At 54.9% G+C, this 26,535-nt stretch overlaps 1 protein-coding gene across 2 annotated transcripts in view; it reads left to right on the forward strand.

Moving 5' to 3' along the window:
• Positions 1–13,603: 13,603 nt before the first annotated feature.
• Positions 13,604–26,535, forward strand: part of Etv6 (ETS variant transcription factor 6) — a 103,188-nt gene continuing 90,256 nt past the window's right edge. For both annotated transcript variants that reach the window (XM_042701537.1, XM_042701538.1), the window contains exon 1: positions 13,604–13,769. In XM_042701537.1, the coding sequence (XP_042557471.1) occupies positions 13,737–13,769 (33 nt within the window). In that variant the 5' untranslated portion in view covers positions 13,604–13,736. The remainder of the gene's footprint in view (positions 13,770–26,535) is intronic.

The following is a 26,535-nucleotide window of genomic DNA, read 5'->3' on the forward strand; positions in this document are numbered from 1 at the left end:
ACCCAACAGAAGCTCAGGCACGCACAGTGTTCCGTCCCATGTAACTTCCTTGTTTGTTTCTTCCAGAAGAGAAATGAAAAGAGGAAGTCCTCCAGAAACCCCCAGAAGCCACAGTGTGGTCATTACCATGTCTTCAGCTCCTCAATAAAACAATCAGCATGCGAGCTCTGCCTGCCTCTCTTATTGTGGGGTTGGGGAGGGGACAGGGAGCCAGACAGATGGACATGAGGTCGGCGGACACCAGATAATCCAGGCCCCCACGGTGCTGCTTTCCTCGAACAGTTCTAATCACACACCTGCATGCACACACACACATGTGCACGCGCGCGCGCACACACACACACACACACACACACACTAGAACCCTTATACACATGCAATGTTTTTCATCACTTTCAGAAGGCATGCAGGCGGGTGGGTGGGCTGGCAGGCCGGGAGGCAGGCAGGCAGGAAGAAAGGAAGGCAGGAAGGAAGGAAGGGAGAGAGAGAGGGAGAGAGAGGGAGGGAGGAAAGGAGAGAGGAAAGGAGGGAGGGAGGGAGGGTGGGTGGGAGGGAGGGAGAAGAATTTTTTTTTTTAAAAAAAAAGCTTCAGCCATCTCCAAGAGAGCTCTGCTGCTGCCTTCTGGTCTCCTTTTTGTCTGCTCACGGGTTTTACAGCAGGCCATTGGTGTGTGCGCAGGTACGAATCACCAACCTGCTTGAGCGAGGCTGGAAACAGAAATGCACCAGAGGAGGTGGGCATGGACCATTCTGATCTGCCACAGGGAGCAGCCTTGCCAACGGGGCTCGGGGTGCAGCCCAAACAGCTCTGCTGGAAGACTGGAGCAGGAGCCCCAGGTGTCTCCCGAAGAAGACCTGGCATGTCCTCCCGGAAGGGGGTGGGCAGAGGGAGGCCAGGTGGAAGCTGGCCTCCCAGTGCTTCAAGGCAGCTGGACGCCAGAGAAATGAAGGGCTGGCACGCTGGCTACCCAAAACCGAGCCAGAGGTGGGTGGGTTCTCGGCAGGGAAATGCAGAACTTGGTTCCCACATACAAAGGCCACAAGGCCGCAGGACGGAGCCCAGGCTACAGAAAAGAGAGGCCAAAGTTTGCCGCCTTTGCTTGGGATCGTGCTGGGCATTCACGGAAAGATATCAGAAGTACCACACCCTCTATTTCCATGCCCAAACTTTTAAAAATTCATTAACATAAATTACAACGTTGCCCAGTGCCTGGTATTCTAAATCAGTACCCATGCTTCAATTATCTAGACGCATGAGGGTTTTGTGGTTGGTAATATTGCTCCGAGTCACAAATGGCCTCATAAGTGAGACAGAACTCAGACCTATTTAATTTAGAACTCCACTGGGGTAGGATATAAAAAAGCAGGCTTGAAAAAAATTCAATTACAATCATGTCTCTGTTAATTTGCCCGCAGAACGCTGGGTTCTGTTCTCCTCGTGTGCAGCTGCCTCTTGTTTGTTTGTTGTCGGGGCAAAGATGCTTACTCATAGCCATTAATATGTTTTGCCAATGTGATTTATCCACATTCATTCTTTGTGTGACATCTTTTTATTTAAATGCGGATAGTGCCTCCAAGAATGAGATTTCCATTAAAAAAAAAAAAAAAACAAGAAACACTGAGGCTTCCTTTCTTGGCATTTCACTGGAGTTTTTTGGTGGTGGTGGCAGAGGTAGTGGTAGATTGGGAGACATTTTTTTGGCTGGTCCTGGGGCTTGAACTCAAGTCCTGAGCCTCTTAGTGCTTAAGGGTAGTGCTCTACTCCTTGAGACACAGCACTACTTCCAGCTTTTTTGAGTAGTTTATTGCAGATAAGAGTCTCACCAGGACTTTCCTGCCCGAGCTGGATTCAAACTGTGATCCTCCGATCTCAGCCTCCTGTGTGGCTTGGATGACAGGGGTGAGCCACTGGCACCCAGCTTCATTGTTTTTGTCCTACAAGAGTTGGTTGGAGCTGAGCACCAGTGGCTCACCCCTGTCATCCCAGCTACTCAGGAGGCTGAGATCGGAGGATCTCTGTTCAAAGCCAGCCTGGGCAGGAAAGTCTGTAAGACTCTTATTTCCATGAACCACCAGAAAACCAGAAGTGGCGCTGTGGCTCAAGTGGTAGCTCAAGTGCCCTCGTGGCACAGAGCTCCCCCTCCCCCACCTGGGAGGAGCTGCGTTTTCACCCTGGGGAACAGAACCCACAGAGGACTTTACCGAACAAAGTGGCTCGGGATGTGTGATCCCACATAAGGACGCTTAAGGATTGTTAAGTACTTTGAGAGCCCTTACAAGTATTTGGAACTCATTCATTACCTTCCAGCAAGCCCGCCAGTCATTTAAAGTCTGTCTAGTGGAGCGATGCACAGGGGCAAAGAAAATGAGTTGAGGTTTGGAGACAGGCTTCACAAACCAGAGCCCAAGGCTCGAGCTGGCTCACGGGGCGTGTGTAGTTAGCACATAAATGCTTGTTTCGCGTGTGGATGGGGTCGTCCATCCTGCAGGCTGGGGGGGAGGCAGGATTAGAACTGAGGTCAAAGCAAAGTCACCTCACATCAGCAGCAGTCAGCGTCCACACACACTGGACAGTTCCTAAAACCCAAGCGTGTGACCCCTGACACGCGGTGACTGAGAAGACTCGCTGAGTGAGGCGCTGGTGGCTGACGCCTGTCATCCCAGTTACTCAGGAGCCTCAGCTCCGAGGATCATGGTTCAGAGCCAGTCTGGGAAGGAAAGTGGGTGAGACTCTTATCTCCTGTTAGCTACACAAAAAGCCAGAAGTGGCCCAAGTGTTAGAGCACTAGTCTTAAGCAAAAAAAGCTCAGGAACAGTGCCTGGGCCCTGACTGCCCAGGACTGCACGGAAGGAGGGAAAAAAGGGAGGAGAAAAAAAGAAAGGAGGGAGGGAGGGAAGGAAGGAAGGGAGGAAGGGAGGAAGGAAGGAAGGAAGGAAGGAAGGAAGGGAGGGAGGAAGGGAGGGAGGGAAGCAGGGAGGGAGGGAGGGAGGGAGGGAGGGAGGCAGGGAAGAAGGGAGGGAATAAAAGGAGGGTGAAAGGGAGAGAAGGAAGAGAGAATCGAAGTTGACACAGAGTATCAATTTTTCTAAGAGAAACGGACAAATGAATGTCTTTGTCAGAGGCAAAACTTCATGCTTTCCCTTTTTCTCTTTTAATGAAAGAAAAACGCATAGCCCAGCATGGGAAAACATCTTTCTCCACGTAACTCTTTCCTAAGAAGTTCAGGCTCTTGGCTGGGAAGGTGGCTCATTGGTAGAGCGCTTGCCTTGTATGCATGAGGCCTGGGTTCAATTCCTCAGCACCACATAGCAGAAAAGGCCTGAAGTGACGCTGTGGCTCAAGTGGTAGAACGTTAGCCTTGAGCTGAAGAGCTGAGGGACAGCGCCCAGGCCCAGAGTTCAGGCCCCACAACCAACAACAACAAAAAAAAGTTCAGGCTCCTCTGTCCTGCCCTGGCAGCAAATGTCCAGCAGGTGGCAGAATGAGACCACATGAGTGGGAATTCTCCGGACTTCCATTCCTGGCTGATTTCCTCTCTTTCCTGAGCATCTCTCCAGAGGAGGAACATTAGCCTCACCTGGGAGTTTGCAGCTTGCACTCACAGCCTGGGCGTACTTGTGACTTGAATGAATGAATGAGTCAACGAGTTTTAACAGCTCACCTAAACTGGAACAAAGCCATCATTGAAATAATCGCAAGTCTCCTCTACTTACCCCTCCACTGTGATTGCCACTGTAGTTTTTAGGTGAGTTCAAGGCAGGCCTTGAACTCATGAACCTCCTTGAACTCATGGCCTCACTAGTGCCATGATTGACCCTGCCTAACTAGTTTTAGAGTACTATTAAAGTGCTTCCTACAGCTTTTATCCTCTACACATAAGGATACTTTCTGTATCCTTGGAAAACTTTTCCAAAGTTCATGGGGAATTTAAATTTTGATTTAAGAAATGCAATAGCGACAATTTTAGGTGTAAAGGAAATCTAGTTGGGTGCAGGTGGCTCACGCCTATAATTCTAGTTAACTACTCAGGAGGCTGAGATCTGAGGATCCTATTTCAAAGCCAGCCGGGGCAGGAAAGTCCACCAGACACTTATTTCCAATTAACTACCAAAAAAGCTGGGAGTGGAGCTGTGGCTCAAGTGGGAGAGCACCAGCCTTCAGGAGGGAAAAGCTAAGGGACAGTGTGTTCAGGCCGAGTTTGAGCCTCAGTGCTCGTGCACATGCACACATGTGCATGCGTGCATGTGTGTGTGCATGTGTGTGCACACCTGTCTGAATGAAGGGTAAGCCAGACGTAGTAGTTCATGCCTGCCACCCCAAGGATTGGGAAGATCTAAGAAGCAAGACTTTGACTCAAAAATAACGAACACCAGCAGGGCGCCGGTGGCTCACGCCTGTCATCCCAGCTACTCAGGAGGCTGAGATCTGAGGATCACAGTTCAAAGCCAGCCCAGGCAGGAAAGTCCGTGTGTGTGCTCTCTGGGGATTGTGCACCCGTGATTCTGGATCTCCATGTTTCAGGGGTGCCTTCTCTTGATTCCAGACCCTTCCCAACAGGCAACGGCCCACCAAGACATTCTGTAAGCTTCCTTCCACACATCAGATCAAATGTCAAGTTCAGGAACTCGGGTGTCTGTCCAGTGGCCTTTGTCTCCAATCATAGTGAAGGGGCTGGGAAGGCCGCTCAGTGGTAGAGTGTTTGTTTCCCATGCATGAGGTCCTGGGTTCGATTCTGCAGCACCACATATGCAAAATGATAATAATAAAAATAAAATCATAGTGAAGAGCCTGCACTGTGTGTGTGCACGTGCATGCGTGCATATGTGTGTGTCAGACCCAACAAAGCGAATGGTATAGGTACTACTAGAGGAGAGTCCAGAAAAGTCGGCCCAGCCAGCAGGGGGCTGAGGAAGGAGGAGGAATGGACAGTCAGCGTGCAGGGAGTTAGCACGCCTGGACAACAGAACTATAGCCCAGAGGGAGTCTGCGTTCCTGGAGTGCACAGAGCCCATTGGAACACAGGGGGCATGGGCCAGCAGAAGGCAAGTGAGGGACAGGAAGAGGAAAAGCAGGGATGCAGTGGTATCTCCAGAAATCCGAGCAATCGCCCCATCCACGCTCACAGGAACAGCAGGGAAGACCTCGGTGCCAGCACCCACAGCCCCCCCTTCATCCCTCCCCAGACCTGCCTCTGTCCCACGCTGTTCCCATCAGCAAACCTCAGCCATCCACCCCAGTCCCCAGCCACATGCAGACCTGGGGCCGGTGCTGGTTCTCAGTCCCTTCCGTTGTGCATTTGGTGCTGGAATCGACGCACATGGGCTCTGTGGGCATCGGCTGTGGGGGTCGGCAATGGGCATCCCAGGGCTCATCTGTCATCCTCAGAAGAAAAGTCCCGCTGGACATCCGTTCTGTCCAGAAATTGAAAGTCTACGTACGTCATTAAGAAAATAAAAATGAGTCGGAGTGTGGGGGGGAGGGGGGGGTTTGATTGGGTGGGGGGGAGGGGGGAGGCTGGGAAGGGAGGTGAAGGGTAAACAAAGGAGGAGGCTGCAATGCTTGTTAAGAAATGTATGCATTATCCTGCCCATGTAATTGTATCCCCTCTGTACAGTATGTTCTCAAATAAAATAAAATAAAATTTAAAAAAAAAAAGAAAAGAAAAATGTCCTGTCTTCCTCCTTCCTCTTTTCTGTTTGTTCCCTCTTTTCTTTTTTCCTTTCCTTTCTCTTCCTTTTCCTTTTCTCTTTCCTTTCTTCACATCCTAATTTCCTTCTTCCTTCCCTTTCTTCCCTTCTTCCCTTTTCTTTTCTTTTCCCTGGTCTTGAGGCTTGAACTCAGGTTCCTGGTGCTGTCCCTGAGCTGCTTCTGCTCAAGGCTAGCACTTTCCCACTTGAGCCACAGCTCCACCTCTGGCTTTTTCTGAGTAGTTTATTAGAGCTAAGAAGAGTCTCACAGACTTTCCTGCCCAGGCTGGCTTTGAACCATGATCCTCCAGATCTCAGCCTCCTGAGTCCTGAGTAGCTACAATTTCAGGCGTGAGACTAAAAGAGCCTGGTTCTTTTCATTTCTTTTTTCCTTTCTCTTTCCCACCCCTCCCTCTCTCCCTCCCGTTTGTGTCAGGATTGGAACTTTGCTTAGACAACAGCACTTGCTGTCCCCGGGTTGCAAGTTGCTGAGAATGTGACCTGTGAGCAGGCCTCGGCTGCGGTACAAGCCAGAGGAGACTTCTTCAGATCATTTCACTGGGACTGGTGAGTCGGTTTCTATGTGCAATCCCACTCGACCCCGTCTGCAAACTCCTCCAGAGGAGCTGTGTTGAGAACATTCATATTTAAAGTGCCCAGCCTGGGTTTTTCCACCAGGCAGAGCCACGGTGGAACTAAGACCCAGTTTTGCTAGGTTGGCAGAGTGAATGAGAATGGAGCCGAACCTGGTGGATGGGATTGTGAGTCCTGGACCTAGCGGCAGAGGGCACAGGGCGGGGTCGAGGATGCAGACCCACCGGTGCTCACGCCTGTCATCCCAGCTACCTGGGAGGCTGAGATCTGAGGATCACGGTTCAAAGCAGGAAAGTCCAAGAGACTCTGATCTCCAATGAAGCACCAGAAAACCAGAAGTAGAGCTGTGGCTCAAGTGGTACAGCGGCGCTGAAGAGCTCAGGGACAGTGCCCAGGTCCAGAGTTCAAGCCCCACGACATATGTGCCTGGTCTAGTCTCTGTTTCTTGGAACGTGAGCCCTAAATCCCTAGGTACCTATCAGATGGTGATGTGCCCTCCCCCATTTTACTTAGAATAAATAATAAAACCGGCACCTATATGGCATACATTATGGGCCAGCCACTATTCTAAGTGTGTTACACATTCATTTATCAAATCGTTGACATGTACAGCAGGTGCTACTCTTCGAAGTTACCTATTCAGAAAACAGGTACTTCACAACCTGGGTGCTGTGCACAGTACCCTTCACTGGGGGTCAGGCAGGAAGGGTGGGTGCTGTGAGCTGAGCAGGGGGCGGAGGTGGGAGTGGGCAGCCCTACCTCCCCTCCCCTCTGGTGCAGCGGTGTCCTTTCCCCTGCACTCACAGGAATTCACCTGGACGGGAATGACGGGACACACAGAGGGCCGTGTGGGGTCTGTGCCTCCTGGACATGCTTAGAAGCCACAAAACCCATGCAGAACCATGGGTGAGGCCGGGTGCGTGAAGAGCAGACCTGCGGAATGAATCTGAGATCTCCGTGTGCTCCCAGCCTGGCCACAAAGCCCGGCCTGCACCTGCCCTGCACTGCTCCCCTCCACCTTCTCGGACCCCTCTTTCCCACCCACGGGACTCCTCTACATTGTTGCTGACTTCCTAAGCCGCATCCATCCTTCCCTGCCACAAGAAGGGGGGGGGGGGGGAGGCCACACATGACTCTCCCAGGAAAACAGCATGACAAACATTCGCTTATCTTTTAGCCACAGGGGGCAAGTGCCACCTTCTCAGGAGGCCTAGGGGACTCTCTTTATTAAAAAAATAAATAAATAAAATACTACAAGCTCATGCTTTTGCTCTTCACCGGCTTCTGGGTGTTGTTGACAAAGCAACTTCATTCATTTACCTCGAAATGTATTTTTTGGTGTTTGGCTGGAATGCAAGGGTAGGGTCCATTTCATAATTCCCCTGGGGGCAGAGCCAGACTGGACCCCAAGGGGGTACATCAGGGGCGTGTGCACCGGCAGACAGGGCTCCTGTGCCGGAGAAGGGCAACCCACATCACGTCCAACCACAAACAAGGCGAGTTTCCTAGTGGACGAAATGGGCGGAAGGAAATGAGAGGCAGAATCTGTCTCTCAAGTTTCCTTCCAGGAGCACTGGACGTTGCTGATTAAAAATGTGAAAGAAAAAAAAAAACACCCCAAACCAGGAAGGAAACAATGCTGGAATTCCTTAGGAAGTTCAGAGAGGAAATGGAAGGGTCGAGAGCCAGGTGTAACAAACAGGAAGTTGGTAAAGTAGGGTTCGAAACCACGATCCATAGATTAGTTAGAAAAAAACCAGGAATCTCCTCAAATTGCATCCTGTGTGCAAATACATGGAAGTTTCCAGGCCATAGCTTCCATTATGTCTGAAAAGGAGCACACACTCTTTCACACAGTGGGTAAACATCATTTGACTATAGTAATTCACAGATAATCTAGACTCACTTCCTGTTCATTTCCAATTGAATCATTGGGAAGTTCCAAATAAGGTATGGGGCCAGCTGAGTCAAACACAATCAATTAGGTGATCAAAGGCCCAAGACCTACTTCTATCCATTCTTGCTCTCCTGAAATTGCCAAAATGAACGATGTGAAAAAAAAAAAACCAGAAAAGTTGAATTTTTTGGAAGAAGAGAAAACCCACACCAAGTAGAAATTCAACACAATCACACAGCTAGAGGGACAGTCCACAAAAAGCCACTGAGGCTGAGATCTGAGGATCATGGTTCAAAGCTAGCTTGGGCAGGAAAAGCCTAAGAGACTCATCTCGACTAACCACCTACAAGCTAGAAGTACAGCAGTGGCTCAGGTGATAGAGCACCAGCCTTGAAGGAAAAAAGCTCAGAGCAGCACCCGGGCCCTGAGTTCAAGCCCCAGGACAGGCACATAAATATAGAAACAAACACAGACACATATAAATCTTGAAAAGGAAATCTGTTATTTCTAATGTTTGGGGGATGCATTTTACTTTGGCATCTCCGTTCCATTCTCTCATTGGCTCTCCTCCCCTGACCTCGGACCTCCGCAGATGCTTCTCCTTCTGGTCTTGTCCTCACACAGGCCTGGCCTCCCTCTTCCTCCCACTAATGACTTCCCACTCTCACCTCCTGGGTCATTCTTTAAATTATCTCATTGAGGCTGTCACCCCGTCCTTCCTGCTTTCACCGGAATTTCCGCAGATTGTCTGTTGGGCTTCCAAATTGGCTTCCCTCTCGGAATCAAGCTCATGGAGGGCCAGACACCATGAAGGGTGGTAGGGGGTGGGGGAGGGTCCTCCAGCAGGAGGATGCAGTGACTTGGCCCAGGCAGGCAGAGGCTGCAGGAACCCGGAGCAATATCCACTGCATCGTCCTGCTCTGCCCTGGCCACTGCCACCGCAGACCTTCCAGTTTTCTATCGTGATCAAGAATCAGACGGAGAGAAACCACCCAGGAACCCGAAGGGCAGACACTTGCTTGATCTTGTGCAAATGTAGACCTCACTGAAAAGCACAGAAAGTAACAAGAACTCCCACCTCCAGCCAGGCTGGTTGTGCCAGCTCTGGGTAGGTTCCATCAGGTGTGATAATGACAGTAAATCTAAGTTGTGAGCTCTTCTTTATCTTACGTGTGTCCTCACGCAAGCCAGGCACATGGCCCCCGCCGGCCTAGCTTTGGACATGGAGTGTGATGGGGTTTTTAAGTTATTTGGGGACCCTAAGTTCCATAACTGTATAGCAGTGCACCGTACTCTGCAGCCGACCCTGCTTCTGGCCTGTTTCTCCTGGGCTGGGTTGGAGGAGCACCAGCAGACTCTCCTGCCTCTCAGTTTGTTGTGTTGTTTTTGTTTTTCCCAATTGTGGGTCTTGAACTCAGGGCCCCAGAGCTGTCCCTGAGCTCTTTCACTCAAGGCTGGTGCTCTACCCCTTGAGCCACAGTGCCACTTCTGGTCTTCTAGTGGTTCATTGGAGATCAGAGTCTCACAGACTTTCCTGCCCAGGATGGCTTTGAACCAAGATCCTCAGATCTCAGCCTCCTGAGTAGCTGGGATGACAGGCGGGAGCCACCAGCACCTGACTTCTGCTTCTAAGTGTTGTACCACATGCTCGGCCATGCACTCAGCCACTCACTGGGCCATGGAATCCGCCATGCACTGGGTCATGTAATCCGCCATGCACTCAGCCACACATTCCGCCATGCACTTAGCCATACACGCACTCCGCCATGTACTTAGCCATGCACTTGGCCATGCACGCACTCCGCCAGGCACTCTGCCTTGCGGGCCAGCCATATACTCGGCCATGTGGGCCGGCCGCGGGTCAGGCCGTCCCTGGCAAAGCTCACTCCTCTGTCCCCGGACTGCACACAGCTCGGCTCTGGCTGGGATGTTGGCGGGACAGGGACCAGGTCAGCCGCGTGTGGAGGCAGCGGACTCCCTGGGGCTCTCGGGAGGGTAACCAGCGCAGAAGGGCCGCGCGAACACTCCTCACCTGACGCCGCGCGAGTGCACACGGAGGAGGGAGGGGCTGCGCTGGGGTAAACTCCCCGCCACGCACGGCAGGCAGTACTGTCCGGAACGCGGTGCTGAGAAAGGGTGCGAACGATCATGGATCATGGTTACGGCCACCACGGTACTTCGCGAAAAAAAACTAGACAGCGCAGGAATTGAAATGGCCGGGCCGGGGGCGGGGCCGGGGAGACAGGGGCGGGGCCGGGGCGGGGCCTGAGGGGAGGCAGGGGCGGGGCCTGGGGAGGCAGGGGCGGGGCCTGGGGAGGCAGGGGCGGGGCCTGGGGAGGCAGGGGCGGGGCCTGGGGAGGCAGGGGCGGGGCCTGGGGAGGCAGGGATGGAGCCGGGGCCTGGGGAGACAGGGGCGGGGCCTGGGGAGGCAGGGATGGAGCCGGGGCCTGGGGAGGCAGGAGCGGAGCCGGGGCCTGGGGAGGCAGGGACGGGGCCGGGGCGGGGCCTGGGGAGGCAGGGGCGGGGCCTGGGGAGGCAGGGATGGAGCCGGGGCCTGGGGAGACAGGGGCGGGACCTGGGGAGGCAGGGGCGGGGCCGGGCCTGAGGGGAGGCAGGGGCGGGGCCTGGGGAGGCAGGGGCGGGGCCTGGGGAGGCAGGGGCGGAGTCGGGGCCTGGGGAGGCAGGGCGGGGCCGGGGCGGAGCCTGAGGGGAGGGGCCTAGGCGGGGTGTGGGGGGAGAGGCCCGGGCCGAGGCGGGGTGTGGAGCCAGAGTGCCCGGAATTTCTGTAGGGGGGGGGTGTTCCGGGCCGTGGGGGGGGTCCAGGGTGTGGTGGAGTTGAGGCGTCAATGGGGCGGGGGTTTCTGGGAGTTCAGGGCATGGGGTATGACGGGGTGTAGAGGTCCAGGGCGTCGGGAGAACCGGGGGATCTTGGAGTCGGGGGCGTCGGGGTATGAGGGCATCGGTGGGGTCTGGGTGTCGGGGTGTGGGACATCGTGGGGGCGGAGGAATCTGGGAGTCCAGACCGTCGGGGGGGGCAGGGTGTGGGGAGCCTGGGTGTGAGGGTGTGGGGGCATCGGTGGGGTCCGGGGTGTAGGGGGATCTGGGAGTCAGGGTGTCGGGGGCCCAGGGTGTGTGTGGGGTCCGGGGCGTCGGGGTGAGGAGTGTGGGAACAGCCGTTCCTCCCGTTCCCGAGCGCAGAGACCACGAAGCTAAGGGAGCGGCGAGGCTCAGGACTCAGGGGGTCAGGGAGAAGCAAATCAGGGGCCCGGGGGTGACCCCTGACCCCGAGGGGGGACCCCGCCGGCCCCCTCGGGGTGAGCGGAGTCTTCAAAGCCGGCTGCCCCGGCACGCAGGCTGGTCGGAAGAAACCAAGGAGGGGTCACGCGGGACGTGAGCTTGAGACGTGGGGGTCACGCGTGCGTCTCACGGACCCCGTACACCCCGGGCTGGTAACACGCGGCTGCCCCGGGTCGGACCCTGGCCTGGCACTAGCAGCGCGCTTGCAGGCCCCGGGGCCTCGAGCCAACCCGGGTCAGTCCCGCGCCACCGCGCAGGACCCAGGACGGCGCCCTCCGCGAGGGGTGGGGGGGCAGGAAGGGGGGAGAATATGGGGGCCCACCTCGCCGCCCACACGCCCCCTCCTCCCGCAGGCCCCGCCCACCCTGTCACCTCCGGAGGGCCCCGCCCCCTTACTCTCGTGGGCCCCGCCCACCCGAGGCCCCGCCCCTTTCTCGCGCGCGTTGGGGGAAACCGTCCCCGCCCGCAGCGCCGGCTTTGTCTCCGCGTCGCGCCCGAGCGCTCGCCCCGCTTCCGGGCCCGCAGTAATCCTGGCCGCGCTCCCTGCGGGAGAACGGGGCGGACAAAGGCCGCTGTTGCTGCTGGGCCCGGGCCCTCGTCCCGGAGCCCTCGCCCCGGCGCCCAAGGCACGGTCCCAGGCGCGGACTGGGAGGCTCCGTCTAACAAACTGGCTCTAGGTCGCCAGCTGCGTTCGAGAACTGAGTTCTCCCGCGGGCGGCACTCGGCGCCCTCCGCGGCCAGCCCCGCCCCTGCCACAGGCCGCGCCCACCGGCCCTCAGGTCCCGCCCCAGGTCAAGTCCTATTCCCGACCCTCAGGCCCTTGCCCGGTACCCCGAACTCCCAGGCCCCACCTTCGCATCTCAGGCTCCGCCCCCGACCCTCAGGCCACGCCCACACGCCACAGCCAGGCGTCACGACCCTTAGGCCCCTTCTCTTTGCCTCAGGCCCCATCCCCACCCCTCTCGCCTCTCAGGCCCCACACCCGGAACTTAGGTCCCGCCCCTGCCTTACCCTTGCCCATCTGGCCCCGCCCCGGCCCTCGCGTCCCTTAGGCTCCACCTCACTAGCCCGCCGCGCCCACTCTCAGGCCCCACCCCCGGTCATCACGTCCCGTCCCCTATCCTGACGCCACTCGGGCTTCGCACCAGGTCCTCTCGCTCCTCCGACCCCTTCCCCGGCCCACGAAGCCCCTCCCCGCCCTTCACGCCTCTCAGGCTCACCCCTCACGCCCCGCCCTTTCTCTCAGCCCCGCCCCCTTCCCTCATGCCTCTCAGGCTCCACCCCCGTCCCTCACACCCGCCACGCCCACCCTCAAGCTCCACCCCCAGCCCTCACGCCCCGCCCCGTCCTCCCTCATGTTCCACCCCTAGCCCTAACGCCCGCTCCGCCCGCCCGCAAGCCCCATCGCCGGCCCTCACGCCCCGCCCCGCCCGCAAGCCCCATCCCCGGCCCTCACGCCCCGCCCCGCCCACCCTCAAGCTCCACCCCCAGCCCTCACGCCCCGCCCCGCCCACCCTCAAGCTCCACCCCCGGCCCTCACGCCCCGCCCCGTCCTCCCTCATGTTCCACCCCTGGCCCTAACGCCCGCTCCGCCCGCCTGCAAGCACCATCCCCGGCCCTCACGCCCCGCCCCGCCCGCGAGCCCCATCCCCGGCCCTCACGCCCGTCCCGCCCACCCTCAAGCTCCACCCCCGGCCCTCACGCCCCGCCCCGCCCGCAAGCTCCACCCCAGTCCTCATGCCCGCCCCGCCCCGCCCCGCCGGTCGCGGGAACCCGAGCCGCGCTTCCTGGCGGCGCCTTTAAGAGGCCGAGCCCGGGCCGGGAAGTCGCGTCAGTCCCGGCCCCAAACTCCCCGGGTCGCGGTGCGGGCGGCGCGGCCGAGCTTTCGGTTTCCCTTCCGGGAAGGAGAAGTCGGACGACGGGAAGAGAGCGAAAGCAGGGGGCGGGGGGGAGAGGAAGCCAAGAGAGAGGGAGAGAGAAAGAGAGAGGGAGGGGAAGGAGAGGCGAGCGAGCGAGGGCGGGGCGCCCGCCGCGGTGGGAGGAGACGGAGGCCGGCGCTGCGCCCCGCGTTCCGCGCCCCGCGCCCGCGCCGCCGGCTTCCACGGCCCGCGCCCCGCGCCGCCCCGCGCCCCGCGCCCGCCCCGCACCCCGGCGGCCGCCCGCGGCGATGCCGGCGGAAACTTCTTAGCTCGGGCGCCCGCCGCCCGCGGCCGGGAGCGGAGCGCGGAGGAGCCGGGAACTTCCGGAGCCCGCCGGAGACATGTCGGAGACGCCGGCCCCGTGCGGCATCAAGGTAGGGGCGGCGGGGCGGCGCGGGCTGCGGGGCGGGGCGAGGCGGCGGGGGGCGGGCGGCGCGGGGCTCCGGTCGCGGGACTCAAGGCGGGGCCGCCCTCCACCCCCCCCCCGCCTCCTGATCGCGGACTTGCGGGGCGCGCGGGGCGGCTGCGGCCCGCCCGTGGGGTTCCCCCCGCACCCCTCCCGCGTCGTGAGCTCCGCGGGGTCACTCCCCCCCCCCTCCCCGCCCGGGGATGGCGCCACGGGCGGACAAAGTTGCTGAGTGGTGGGTTTCACCTCCGTGCGTGAGAAAGTTGTGCGGGGTGGAGGCGGAGGACTCCCGCGCGGCGGGGAGGGGGGGACAGAAGTAACTCCTCCACGCGTGACGGCGCGGGCCGTGTGCAGGGGCTGCACACGTAACACGGACGTGACGGCGTGTGCGCGCTGCACGCGACCCACGAGGGGGGTGTGAGGCACACGGGATGCGGGGAGCGCCCACGAGGCGTGTAACACGCGTGCGGCATACAGCGCGCGCGTGCCCTGCGTCCGTGTGCGCGGTAACGCCTGCGGGTGTCCCCGGGGGGAGGCCGAAGGTCGGTGCTTCTAGATCGTCGTGGCAGAGCTTGCTGCCCTGGGCTGACTTGTTTGCCCACCTCCCCGGTTGTGTCGCTCGTCCACACTTTGGCCCCCCCCCCCCCCCCCCCCCCGCACGGATCCCATCGGACGCTGGCCCCGCACGGATCTGGTCAGAACGTCGTGCTGGCCATTCGCTCTCCCCGCACCGATCCGGGCAGCACACCGTCCCGGTCAGACGCCGGCCCTGCAGAAGTCTGGTTTCCACTCGGCCTGTTTAAATTGAATGCCTGCTGAAGAAACAACGGAGGCCGTTTTCTTGGTCCGTGGGGAGTTGGGGAAACACTTCCTGTGTTAACACTTGTTGAACTGGGGTCTCTGTTAGGCAGTTTTTGTTTTTATCAGACTTGGTTATTGGGCTTTCTCCTTTTTGTAGCTGGTTGGTCCTGGGGCTTGAACTCAGGGCCTGGGCATTGTTTCTGAGCTTCTTGGCTCGCTGAAGGGGCCCTACCGCTTGAGTCACAGCTGTACTTCTGGCTTTTGGGTGGTCAGTTGGAGGTAAGAGTCTCACAGACTTTTCCTGCCGCGCTGGCTGACTTTGAATCACGATCTCGGATCTCAGCCTCCTGAGTAGCTAGGATTGCAGGCGTGAGCCACCCGGCCCTACCGCTTACTGTATCTTTACCACTAGAAGCAGAGCTTTCTTATCTGGGAGTTGGGCTTGGCTTGCAGAGTGCCTCTGGTAAACCCCACCAAAGGTGGGTTGGGTTCCTTTGTTTTTGCTTTTACTAAAGCACCAGCTCCTAGGTCTGAACAGATCAGGGGGAGAGGTGGGGGAAACTTTGTGTTGTTGGATGTTTCCAAGGCAGTTTGTTTTGCAATATAAGTTAGGTTCTGCATGGAGTTGGGGGAAATCTTTTGATACAGATGATCTCATTGATTTGATATTTCATCCGAAAAACAGAGGTCACTAAATCCAAGGGTATCAAATCAATGAACTAATTGCATTTGGTTCAGTGGTAGTAAACCTGCCACCAGGAAAAACCCAGACCAGAGATGCTGCCGTACGTGTGCAGTGAGGACCACAGAGAGTAGTGTGTCCCTGTGGCCTCAGGTGTGCCACACCCCACTCTTCTGGTGAGCCTTGTACCTATGTGCTGGGCAGGGGGGGTAAGAAGGGGGGGTAATGGAATAGCATGTTTCTAGAGCCTTATTGGAACTGGAAAGAGCAGAGAGTACCCATCCCTTTCCTTACACAGACCACGGGCAAATCATCCAACCTTCAGCCAAACTTTCTTAAATGGGATACAGGAATTGCATCTTCTGTTTGTACGTCATTATTTTCCCCTGATTGCTTCTCAGTCTTTTGTTTTTGTTTTTTTGCTTTTTGGTCCAGTCATGGGGTCTGAACTCTGGACCTGAGGTACTGTCCCTCAGTTCTTCAGCTCAAGGCTAGTACTCTATCACGAGCACTGCTTATGTGGTGCCGAAGAATCGAACCCAAGGCCTCAAGAAGGCAAAGCAAGCGCTCTACCACTTAGCCACCTTTCCAGCCCTTGTTTTCTTTTTTATGTCTGTGCTGCGGCTGGAACCCTGGGCCTTGGGCATGCTAGGCCAGTGTTCTACCACTGAGCTGCACTCCCAGCCTCTACATATTACCTAGTTGGATGCTTCTACTTACCCTGCATTTCATTTAGGGTGCAGGGAGGAAAAAAAAAATAGTCATGAGCCAGAAGCAGGTTGCTGGCTTCTAGAGTCCCAACAATCCGCTTTCTGTGGAGTAGAGAAAGTGGATGGGCAGGTTGATGCTGCATGGTCTCCTCCCCCCATCTACTCCCAGACCCTTCCCCTTGGGGGTGGGGGTGCACATAAGTCCCTAACCGCGGTGGGTGGGAGCTCTGGCCGACCAGCCCAGCCCAAGGCTGTCAGGGAAGTGCTTTGTTTACTTCTGACCTGGGTTTTCTGTTATAAGAGGCTGGTTTCTAATTGGGCGGGTTTGTAAGGTGAAAGTTTTTGAATGGGTCTAGCCCCCTTTGGAGGGGGCTGTTGTTACTTCTTTGCTCTTCCTAAGTGATTCTTCCATTTCCTGGGGAAGTTAAAGTCAGATATTCTTCCCGGTGCCCAGGGGCTGCCCAGCCCAAGGTCACCCAGCCTGCCTCCACCCAGTTCAAGGTCACCCAGCCTAGTTCCTGATCTTGAGTGTTCTCCGTGATTCCCAGCGTGACCTCCTCTCCTCTCCCCCAGTTCCTGATCCTAGGGGGTGTTGAGCTATAGCACCAGGATCGACTTGCTCTATAAAATAAAGTCAAATGTTTTCTCAGAGTCCTGTTCTGGTCCCAGGAAGAAGGAAGAAGTTCAAGTCACCTGTTCAGTTTTAAATTCAGCCAAGTGGCGGTGGACTGGGTCACCGCATGCTCTCCTGGGGGCTGGGATACAGAAATTAGCCGATAAACAAGTGCCCTGGCCCTTTTCCTGCCTCCTTATCAGCCAGCTTTCCTCCCTGAATGAAGTCCTTTTCTTTTTTTTCCTGGTCCATCTAGGGGCTGTCCCTAAGCTCTTTTGGCTCAAGGCTAGTGCTCTACCACTTTGAGCCACTGCTCTATTTCTGGTTTTTTTTTTTTTTTTTGAGTGGTCAATTGGAGATAAGAGTATAATTAAGACTTTGCTTCCTGGGCTGGCTTTGAACTATGATCCTCTGATCTCAGCCTCCTGAGTAGCTCGGATTGCAGGCGTAAGCCACTAGTGACTAGCCTGAAATACTTTTTTTTTTTTTTTTTAAGAAGTTGTTGTTCACCAAGACACCGGCCACCTGGATTGTTCCAGCTGGGTCTGGGGCTCCTGGGCTTGGTGTGCTCCTGTGTCCTATTCTCCTCCTGGCAGCTGGTACAGAGTTCTTGCACATGAGGGATGGAGGAGGAGACTGCCATCTCTGCTCGGGGTTCTTATGTCCCCTCAGGAGCCAAGCGCCTTGAGCAGGGCTGGCTACCTGATAGGCAGGGTTGGAGCCCTCCTCCCTAGGTATCTATCCAAAGATTACTAGTGGTAGGATTCTTTTTTCTTTTTTTTTCTTTTGTACCAGTACTGGAGCTTGAACTCAGAACCTCAAGCCCTCCCTTAGCTTTTTCTGCTCAAGGCCGATGCTCTGCCACTTGAGCCACAGCTCCACTTTCAGCTTTTGGCTAATTATTTAGAGATAAGAGTCTCACTGACTTTCCTGCCTGGCTGCCTCCGAACCATGATCCTCAGATCTCAGCCTCCTGAGTAGCTGGGATTGCAGGCATTTGCCACCAGTGCCTGATTTGAGCAATGGAACTTTGGTATAACATTGTAATATTTTGGTAAAATTCTCCTTTTGTCTCTTAAGAAACAGAGCACAATTCCTAAGCAGTCATGGGTATGAGGGCCAGCAGCATGGGCCTTTGAGTTCTGGTTTTCCCCACGGTGTAGCATCATAGGATGCTCAGACATTCAGTGTTGGGAGAGCGTGGGACCCCATTTTCACAGACGGGGTTCCAGAGCTAAGTGTTGCTCTGGCTGTGGGTGCTCAACCAGATGCCCGGCCTGCAGCGTCTCTGGCCACCAGGTCATATCTATGGTTCACGGAGCATCTATAAAAGGCCAGGGAAACTCGATACAATAGGCCTCATCCCTGGTACTTCCTAGCTTGGTCATTTTAATCTCCAGCCAGCTGCTCCCAGGGCCCCCAGCGATGTACCCTCAGGGAAGGTGGTGGGGGCTTCAAGCCAGGAGGGTCTCAACAGGTGTGGGAAGAGAAAGGGGTAGGAGGCAGGGATGAGGCCAGAGAGCCTGGTGGACTTGGATTGGAACCTCGGTTTGCAGCAATATTTTATTTACTGTACAAAAGTGGTGTTTGAACTCAGCAGGGGCTCACTTGAACCATGCCCTCAGGGCCCCCTTTTTTTTGCACCCCTCCCCCCCAACACCCTTCCCTTCTGCTGGCCTAGCTTCTTCTGTTGAAAGGAGGTCTTGGAACCTTCTTCATCCAGGCTGGCCTGGAACCTTGGTCCTCCAGATCTCAATCTCCCACACAGCTGGGATGACCAGCAGTTACCACCCTGCCCAGCTTTGAACCATTGGGTGAGATGAGGTCTGGCCTTGAACTTGAGTCATCCCGATTTCAGCCTTCTGAGTTAGCCTGGATTGCAGGCATGAGCCACCTTGCCTGGCTTGCAGCAATATTTTTGTAGTGAGGTCTGCCTCAGGCTGAAGGCACTGGTTCTTGCCATCAGCTCCCCTCTGAGGAATTCTTGCCTCTCCTCCAGCTGTTACCCAAGGTTAGCCAAGCCCATTTGTTTATCAGCTAAAGCCACAGACCTGGCAGCCGGTCCAAGACGGTTCTGGAAGTCCCCTCCTCAGGGTAGGTAAGGCAAGGGGTGAACACGGCAAGCCAGGAAGCAGGAAGCACGGAGACTCACCAGGCCTTTATCCCCAGCGAGGAAGGGCAGGGCAGGGGTGGTGGCTGGGGTCACTTGGGGAGCAGTCTCATTTTATTACCCAGATTTAAAGCCTGCCCTTTGCTCAGGGACCCTTGTCAGAGGAAGCCCCTGGGAGTGAGGTATGCAAGAGGCATTTTCCCCGGTGAAATCCACTTTTTGAACAGCACTGGACTTGTTTTCACGCAGGGAAAGGAGTGTTTCTCCTTGGGTGTGTGGAAGGAATCAGCCTCTCGGTGGTGATTGAGTGGGGTTGTGAGTTTTCTGGGTTCTCATGCCCACGGGGGTCCCGCTTGAAGTCTTGTTTGTCACCACTAGATCTAGTATCTGGGGAGAGAAGAGCTACTAAATCGGTGAGAAGTTCGAATTATAGCCTATTAAAAAGCAAACACATTTTTATTGATTTTTCTGGGCATACAGGAGCCAGACTATAAAGAGGTGCTGTGAGGGGCACGGGGGGTGAGCGGGCTTGGTGAGTGGCGTTGCCTGGCCTCTCTGTTAGGTGGAAACGCGTATTATGCACCTGTAACGCAGCCTCCAGTGAGACCTATCTCAGATCTGTGACTTGATGCAGATTTACCAAGTGGCGTTTTCATCTGGGTGAAAATATCCCCTGTAGCTGGGTCTTGTGCCAGTGGCTGGGAGGAGGGGCTTAGTGTATAAACAAGGGTGGGCCCAAGTGCCTGGAGCCACCCTGCTTCTCCTTAAAACTGGAAACAGGACCCCTGGGGTTCATAAATCCTGTGTCATTGGAGTATCTGCTCCTAGTTCACAACTGCACAGTGATTTGTAATTTACCAGGTTCTTTCTTCTCCTTTCCCTCTTCCTTCCTCGACTTCCTTCTTCCTCTTTTTCCCTATCTTCCTCTTCCTCTTTTTCCTCTTCTTCCTCTTCCTCTTTTTCCTCCTCTTCCTCTTCTTCTGTGCGCCCCTCCCCCTTCCTTGCCACTAGTGTCTTTGTGCTGTTGGTCTTTTATCTGCAGAATGTCATTCACTGTCCTGGTTCTGTCTGGCATGCAGTTTCCTCCCCATTTTACAAAGCCCAGGGAGGCTACGGAATGTGGGTGGGCTGGTGTGTAGGACTGTGAGAACCAGAGTCTGTCAGGGGCTGCAGCCCTTTTTATGAAGGAAGAAAGTGAGGAGATGGGGGGGCTGCTGGGTAAGCTGAGGCAGACAGGGCCTGCTGGGCACAGGCAGGGGGGATGGCCACACGGTGCCACCAAGCCTTGGCAATGCCCGTTTGGTGATCTGCCCTGCTTCACTCTCACTCTGCTCAAAACCTTTTTCCTTTTTTTTTTTTTTATCTGTTTTTAATCCTCCTTCCCCCTCCAGTGCCCCACAGCAGTTTGGTTAAGGATGGAAGGACGGATGTCTAGATGGATGGATGCATGGCTGGCTGTCTTCCACGGCTGTGTTCAGGCTGTCGTTAGCCTGGCAGGCTGTCCCTGCCGTCAGCACTACTCTTGTGTTCCTTGTACTTGCACAACTTTTTTAGAAAAATGTTTCTGCTCAACCCATGAACAGTAATCTCTTAAAAAGCACCTGTCATTTGTCCCATTTGTATCTTTAGTACTGTGACTTCTGGAAATTTACGTAAGTGTCTGTAGGTATTCGGACATTAATTTTTTTTCTTGAACATTAATTTTTTTTCTTTTGCGATTACCTGCTTATCATGGCTTTGTTCTTTTAATTGTACTTGAATGAAGACAGCTTTTGGCCATCTGACTTCATACATTTCTGATTTTGAAGTGTTGATAGAAATTTTTTAGAGGAGATTTTGGGAAGGCTAGAGATAGTAGGTAATTGATAGATAATAGGTTGTTTATAGGTGTGTTCAAAGGCATTTTGAAAGCACAGTCCAAACTTTCCTTGAGACAGGCAAGGAAACAGTCCTGTGGTGTATAAATAGTTTGACTAAGCTCACATTGTTAATCATGGCAAAGCCAGAGTGAGAACCAGGTTCCTATCCAGGGCCCCCCTCACCCCTTAGAGAGGACCAGAGTGAGAACCAAGTGTCCTGTTCATGCCCTCTAATGCCATACAACTGCATAGTGATATGGTGGTGCACACCTGTAATCCCAGTTACTTGTGTGATCTGGAGATGGGGCAGGTGACAGTTTGGAGCCAGCCTGCTAACAACTGATCTGGGCATAATGGTACACATCTGTAATCCCAGCTACACAAACTCTATCTGAAAAATAAAGCAAGAAGGCTAGGGTGTGGCTCAGGTGCTGGGTGCCTTCCTAGCAACCTTAAGGCCCTGTGTTCAAGCTCCAGTACTACCAAAAAGGAAGGGAAAAGAAAACACAGTTCATACGGCCTGGCTCTCCGACCAGGACTCATTTCTAGTGTTAAACCCCTCCTCAGGGCGCTGCAGACGCCACAGAACGCTGGTGATATTAATGTTTGCAGTCATGGCTTCCAGGTTTACGAGCGTTAAGAAGTGAGAAGAGAATGCAGTGTATTTTGGAAAGATCTCCAACCACAATAGGACTGGCATTAAAACGTTGAGTTTTAAAAGTCCCCACAGTTTATTGAAGTCCACTCCCTTTCACCAGGTGAGGAAAGGGTTGAATTGAAGGAAGGGGTCTGCAGCCTCCTCAGGCCTTTCTTTCCCTCTGCTAAGAAGTGAGTCTTCCCATCAGGTGTGAAAGCTAGCCACCAGGAAACAGACCTCACTTCCTGAATGACCCAGAAAGGACATGCTCCCTGCTGGGTGACTCCCTGCCTGCCTCAGGTTCAGATTTGCATGCTATTGTCCTCCAAGGTTCCCTGGCACTTCCTTGTGAGTTCACTTTGGGGGGAGGGGTAGTGGAGAAGAGAAGGGTCCACTCACCCCGGAGGACACCCAGGGCAGGAGCTCAGGCACAGACCCGGAGCAAAGGCCTGGAGCTGGGACTTGAACTTGTCCAGGTCACCTAACCATGAACTTTCGGTGCCTGAAGGGGGTCCAATCCTGCACGGCTCAGAGCTGTGGACACCTGCACTTGCCTGTTACGGTGCCTCACGCTGCTAAGCAAAGTTCTTTTGTGTATCTCCTGCTCAGCTTGTGGACCTGGACACCTTGTCCTCTTGAGGGCTGGTGTCCTGGCCTCCCTGGTTGGCTGATGCCCAGCCTGGCGCTCCTGTCCCCGTCCCACAGAACTTTCCACGGGACTCAGAGTAGCTCCTGCTTCACCACCTTCAACTGAACCCAGGTCTCTGCTACAAGAGAGATGAGCCAGGGGAGCCCATGCCTTTCAGGGAGTCTTGCAGGGAGTTTAGGGGAAAACTAGCTGTATGGTTCTGAACCCAAGACGAAAGCCAAGGAAAATCCCTGTGTCCCCGAGGGCCGCGTTCTCGCCCAGCATTCAGTATCCCACTTCCTGTTCGTACAGTTGCTCATTCTTTGGGACTGGGGTGAGGCTTGAAAGATGGCACAGGCTCCCCAGTCTGTCTGCATTTCCAGGATCCCATCTCTGTCTGACCGCAGAACAGACGCTGGGGCTTTGGGGTGGTGCATTTCTGGTTTCGTAAGCTGGAGGAGTAGCCCTCGGGGAGTGTAATTGCATGGAAGAGTTAGAGGAAGCTGAGCTTGTTACCTTGGGCTATGAGGGAGCTCTTGATTTGGGGAGAGCTTGGTGGGGGGGGTTCAGTAGCAGTATTCCCATTCATTGTCATCTGAAGACACCCTCAGTTCTCACCTGTGCATGCAGTGTCCTCTGAGGAGAATGTTCCCTGCCCCTTTCCCACCCATGACCTGAAGAAAGGCGTAGGGGCGCTGTTCCTTCCCACGGGCCCTGGTAATCTCTAGGGGCACTCCATGGCTGCTTCTGCACGGTCTGTGACCCGCGGTGTCATTATCCTCCCAAAGACTCTGTGTGTGAGGTCACTGATCCTTGCATCGCTCACAGCTCTCCTACATGAGGAAGCTGAGTATTTCCTGGAAGAAATGAGCTACAGATAAAAATCAACCTTGTAATTAAAAAAAAGAAGAAGCAGTGCAAGCCCCAGAAAGCAGCTTGTTTGTCTCAGAGGCATCTCCCTCCTTACTCCCCAGTCCAGAGGGTCTGGAGGTGAGAAGAGGGACAGCCCAGCATCCTCACAGCTGCCGGTGGGGGCCTCGTGGCAGGTGCGGTCCTGCCTGGGGTTCCTGGAGAAGAATAGTCAAGCCCAGGGAAGTACGCCTGATTGCTGGTACTTGCGCAGATCCACACAGCATCAGAAACTAGAGTGAAGCCATCCGTCCATCTGCTTTGCTCAGCTCATGCCTAAGCCGGGGCAGCAGGAGCCTGAAGAGGTTCAGGAGCGTCCCTAGGAGGAATCACTTCTTTCTTTCATAATGCCTTGTTGTCCTGCACCATTCGTCTTCCTCTTCCATCTGACTGTTTTTGGCCCTCAAGTCAGACTCTTGCCAGAACAAACCATAGTCCCTAGTCTGCCAAGCTTCTGTATGGTCCAGCGAATTATTTCCATGGTTTGATCTGTGATCACAGGCCAGGCTCCCAGAGGGACAGAGGTGAGTTCTACTCTTCGGACCTCTGTGTACTCCTGTTTAAGCTCCTGCCGTGGCATTGGCGTGGCGGGTTTAGGGAAAGGGGGATTGGATCCTTGGTATATTTTCTCCCCACTTTGACTTGTGGCCCGGGACATTTAAAAAAACAACCTGCGTTGTGAGTTCTCTGGGCCAGTGTCTTACACTGTGCAGATCCGAGCTCTTCTGCCCTAGTGGGTCTTGGTGACCCTCCGGGTAGTGGCCGGGATGGGCAGGGTTACTACTTGATACCGTTTGATCCATGTTCTTTCAGAGTGGGAGAGCCATTGTTTGAGGAAAAAAATCTGGGGGGTTTTGGACCGCGTCCCAGGTCTGGGTATGCTTCCTCCATTCCCCAACTTTGACACCAACGGGGCCTGATTCCGTTGAGTACACCTAAAACCCCCTGGAAAGCGGCCAACCTCTCTCCTTTGACTTTGTCCCATGTGCTTCCTTCCCAAGTCTGCTGACAGGGCTGCTGGGTGAGGGAAAGAAAAGTAAGCAGGTTTCCCCCTGAGAACCAGAGGAACAAAGGCTCCCTTGCTAGATTCCTGCTCTGCTTTCTTTGTCCTCAGCTCTGCTCTAGGCAGGGCTGGGAGTTAGTAAGTGGGGGCCAGGCTCTGTGGGCTGAGGTCAGCTGTAGGTGACAGGACGCTGGACACCATGGGAGCCAGCGCAGGACTGCTGGAGTGGCGGGCCATCCTGCCTTCCAAGCGTGCTCCGAGGCTCCCAGCATGCTCCGAGAGGCTCTGGGTAGCGGCTCTTGTCTTAGCTGGGGCGTATGTTCGCGTGTCAGCCCTTCCTGGTCCTCTAGCCTCCCCAAGCTGCCTACCCCCAGAAGCTGAACAACAGCGAGCAGCCTACCAGCGTGGTCAGCTTATTAATTATCTTCTAGGCGGCATACTTGCTAGGAGAATGCCAGATGTCAGTGGCTCACACCTGTCATCCCAGCTTCTCAGGAAGCTGAAGTCTGAGAATTATGGTTCAAAGCCAGCCTGGGCAGGAAAGGCTGTGAGATTCTTAACTCTAAGTAACCACTCTAAGTAACCCTAAGTAAGAAAGCCAAAAGTGAAACTGTGGCTCAAGTGGCAGATCATTAGGCTTGAACAGAAAAGCTCAAGGACAGTGCCCAGGCCTTGAGTTCAAGCCCCAGGATTCTCCCCCTACCCCCCCCCAAAAAACTGCAGGTGAGACAGGCCCACTCCAGTGCAGGGCTTTTTTACCCCAGCAAAGCCAGAAGGTGTAAGTATGTAAACATTAGCTACCTCTCCTGAGGCTTGGTCTTGAAATTCTCGGTGAAACAGCTGAACAGCTTCTGGACGCAAGCAGGGTGACATGTGTGTCTGGCTGGCCCGGCGTTGAGGAGGCTGCCTTGAAGGAAAGATGGGATATGGACAATCCCTTTTCTTCTGCGCTCTTACAAGCTTGACCATGGAGGGAATACAACCCTCGGCAGCACCCTGCCACACCCACAGTTCTTCATGCCTGGCTTAAATCTAGGTTATAGGGCAGAGTGCAAGTTCACAGCATGCCTGTCTTTTACCGGGCATGTTTCAGGATGGCCTGCAGATGGGCCTCTCTGGGCACAGTCGGGGATGGCTGGGCACAGCACCAAATGGCGTCGGAAGGGATTCACCTCACAGCATTGCGCCCCAAGCTGACCTCTCTGATTCCTCTTAGAGTTTTACATTATTAGGGGCCCCCTGCTAATCTAGTGGGTTGGTGGAAGGGTCTGGCTGCACACTGGACCATGCCTGGTACCTCAGGGGCATCTGTTGTGCCAGATCCTGGTCACCTTTCAGCCGGTCCTAGTGTCCCCAGGCAAATGTTAGGCTTGGGGAAAATGGTGGTTGTGTGTATTGAGGGCTGCATATCAAGGTACACCAAGAGATTTCATCGTGCCCCACACCTGGAAAGCAGCTTCTGTGGGCCAAGGAGAAAAGTTCCCTCGTGCAGTCGTTGAAAGCTCACACCTTAGAGCCTGCACTGGAGGTTAGAATAGGTCGGTTCTGGAGAGGAGAGTTGGGAAGGTAGCTGGCGGAGCCATTATGGCCAGCAGGACCAGGTGACATGGCTGCCCTCTCTTGGGCCCCACTCTGCTTTTATTCCAAGGGTTTGTTTGTGATTGTTTGCATATGTGCGTACGTACTGCATGCTCATGGGAGAGTATGTTATAGAAATTATAGCCAAATCTGTTCTCTAGCGTAGAGGGAAGGTTTGCACAGAACCCAGCCTTATTGAGGCAAGGCAGTATTATGTAGAGATGTAAAATGCATCTCCTTGGAGGGCTGTCTTCCTGATAGACTATAAACGGATTCAACAGCAAGCCAGGGGCTGTTAACAAGCTGTTTCCAAGAATGTCTCCTGGTCTGGTCTGAAAAGGTAATATGTACATATTGCAGTGATGAAGTAGTTTACTTGGAGAGTTGGTGCTGGTCGTGTGTGTGTGTGTGTGTGTGTGTGTGTGTGTGTGTGTGTGTGCGTGCGTGTGTGTGTGCGTGTGTGTGTGTGTGCGCACGCGTGCATGCACACTGCATGTCCTTGCCTGCACATGTTTCCAGTGTGTGTGCGTGCACGCGTGCATCCATGTGTCCAATGCTGAGTGGATTGAGAAGACAATTTAGAACGTTTATTTGTTCCTGTGTTAGTGCTGGAGCTCTAGACTGGGCAGTGTTGATGCTGGTCATGGGGGGGGTGCACACGTGTGTGCATCTGTCCTTGTGTCTGTCTATGTGTCCAGTGCTGAGTGGAGTGAGAAGGTCATTTTAGAATGTTGCTTATTTGTTCCCGTGTTGGTGTCTGCTCTCTGGACCAGGCAATTTTCAACTGTTTTTTAAAATGGCTTAAATAGAGGGGAACTTGGTCAGCCATGGGGTACGTGTCCGGCAAAGTGCATGAAGCCTTGGTGTATTTCCTTACACCCTGCGTATACAGTGGCTGCTTGTAGCATTCGTGCCATAGAAGATTTGTATAATCAGCTAGCAGGCGCTGCCTCCATCATCAGAGCAGTATTAGAGTTCTCAAGTCCAGCAAGGCTGGTCTTGAACTTGTTTTCACGTTCAGGTGATGTAACTGGAGACCGGCTTATTGCTCCTGTCAGTGCTGGGCCTTTAGCGGAGAGAACTTTGTTACTAGGGTGTCATGCTTCTGACTACTTCAGCAGCTGCCGTGAAGAACAGGTGTGTCTCCTAATCCTTGGACTGGATGAGTTTGCTGGCCCGGCTGGGCCTTCATTTCTTTATTGTC

This window comes from Dipodomys spectabilis, unplaced genomic scaffold (assembly GCF_019054845.1).
Source record: "Dipodomys spectabilis isolate Male_0828 unplaced genomic scaffold, ASM1905484v1 ptg000296l, whole genome shotgun sequence".
NCBI classification, from domain to species: domain Eukaryota; kingdom Metazoa; phylum Chordata; class Mammalia; order Rodentia; family Heteromyidae; genus Dipodomys; species Dipodomys spectabilis.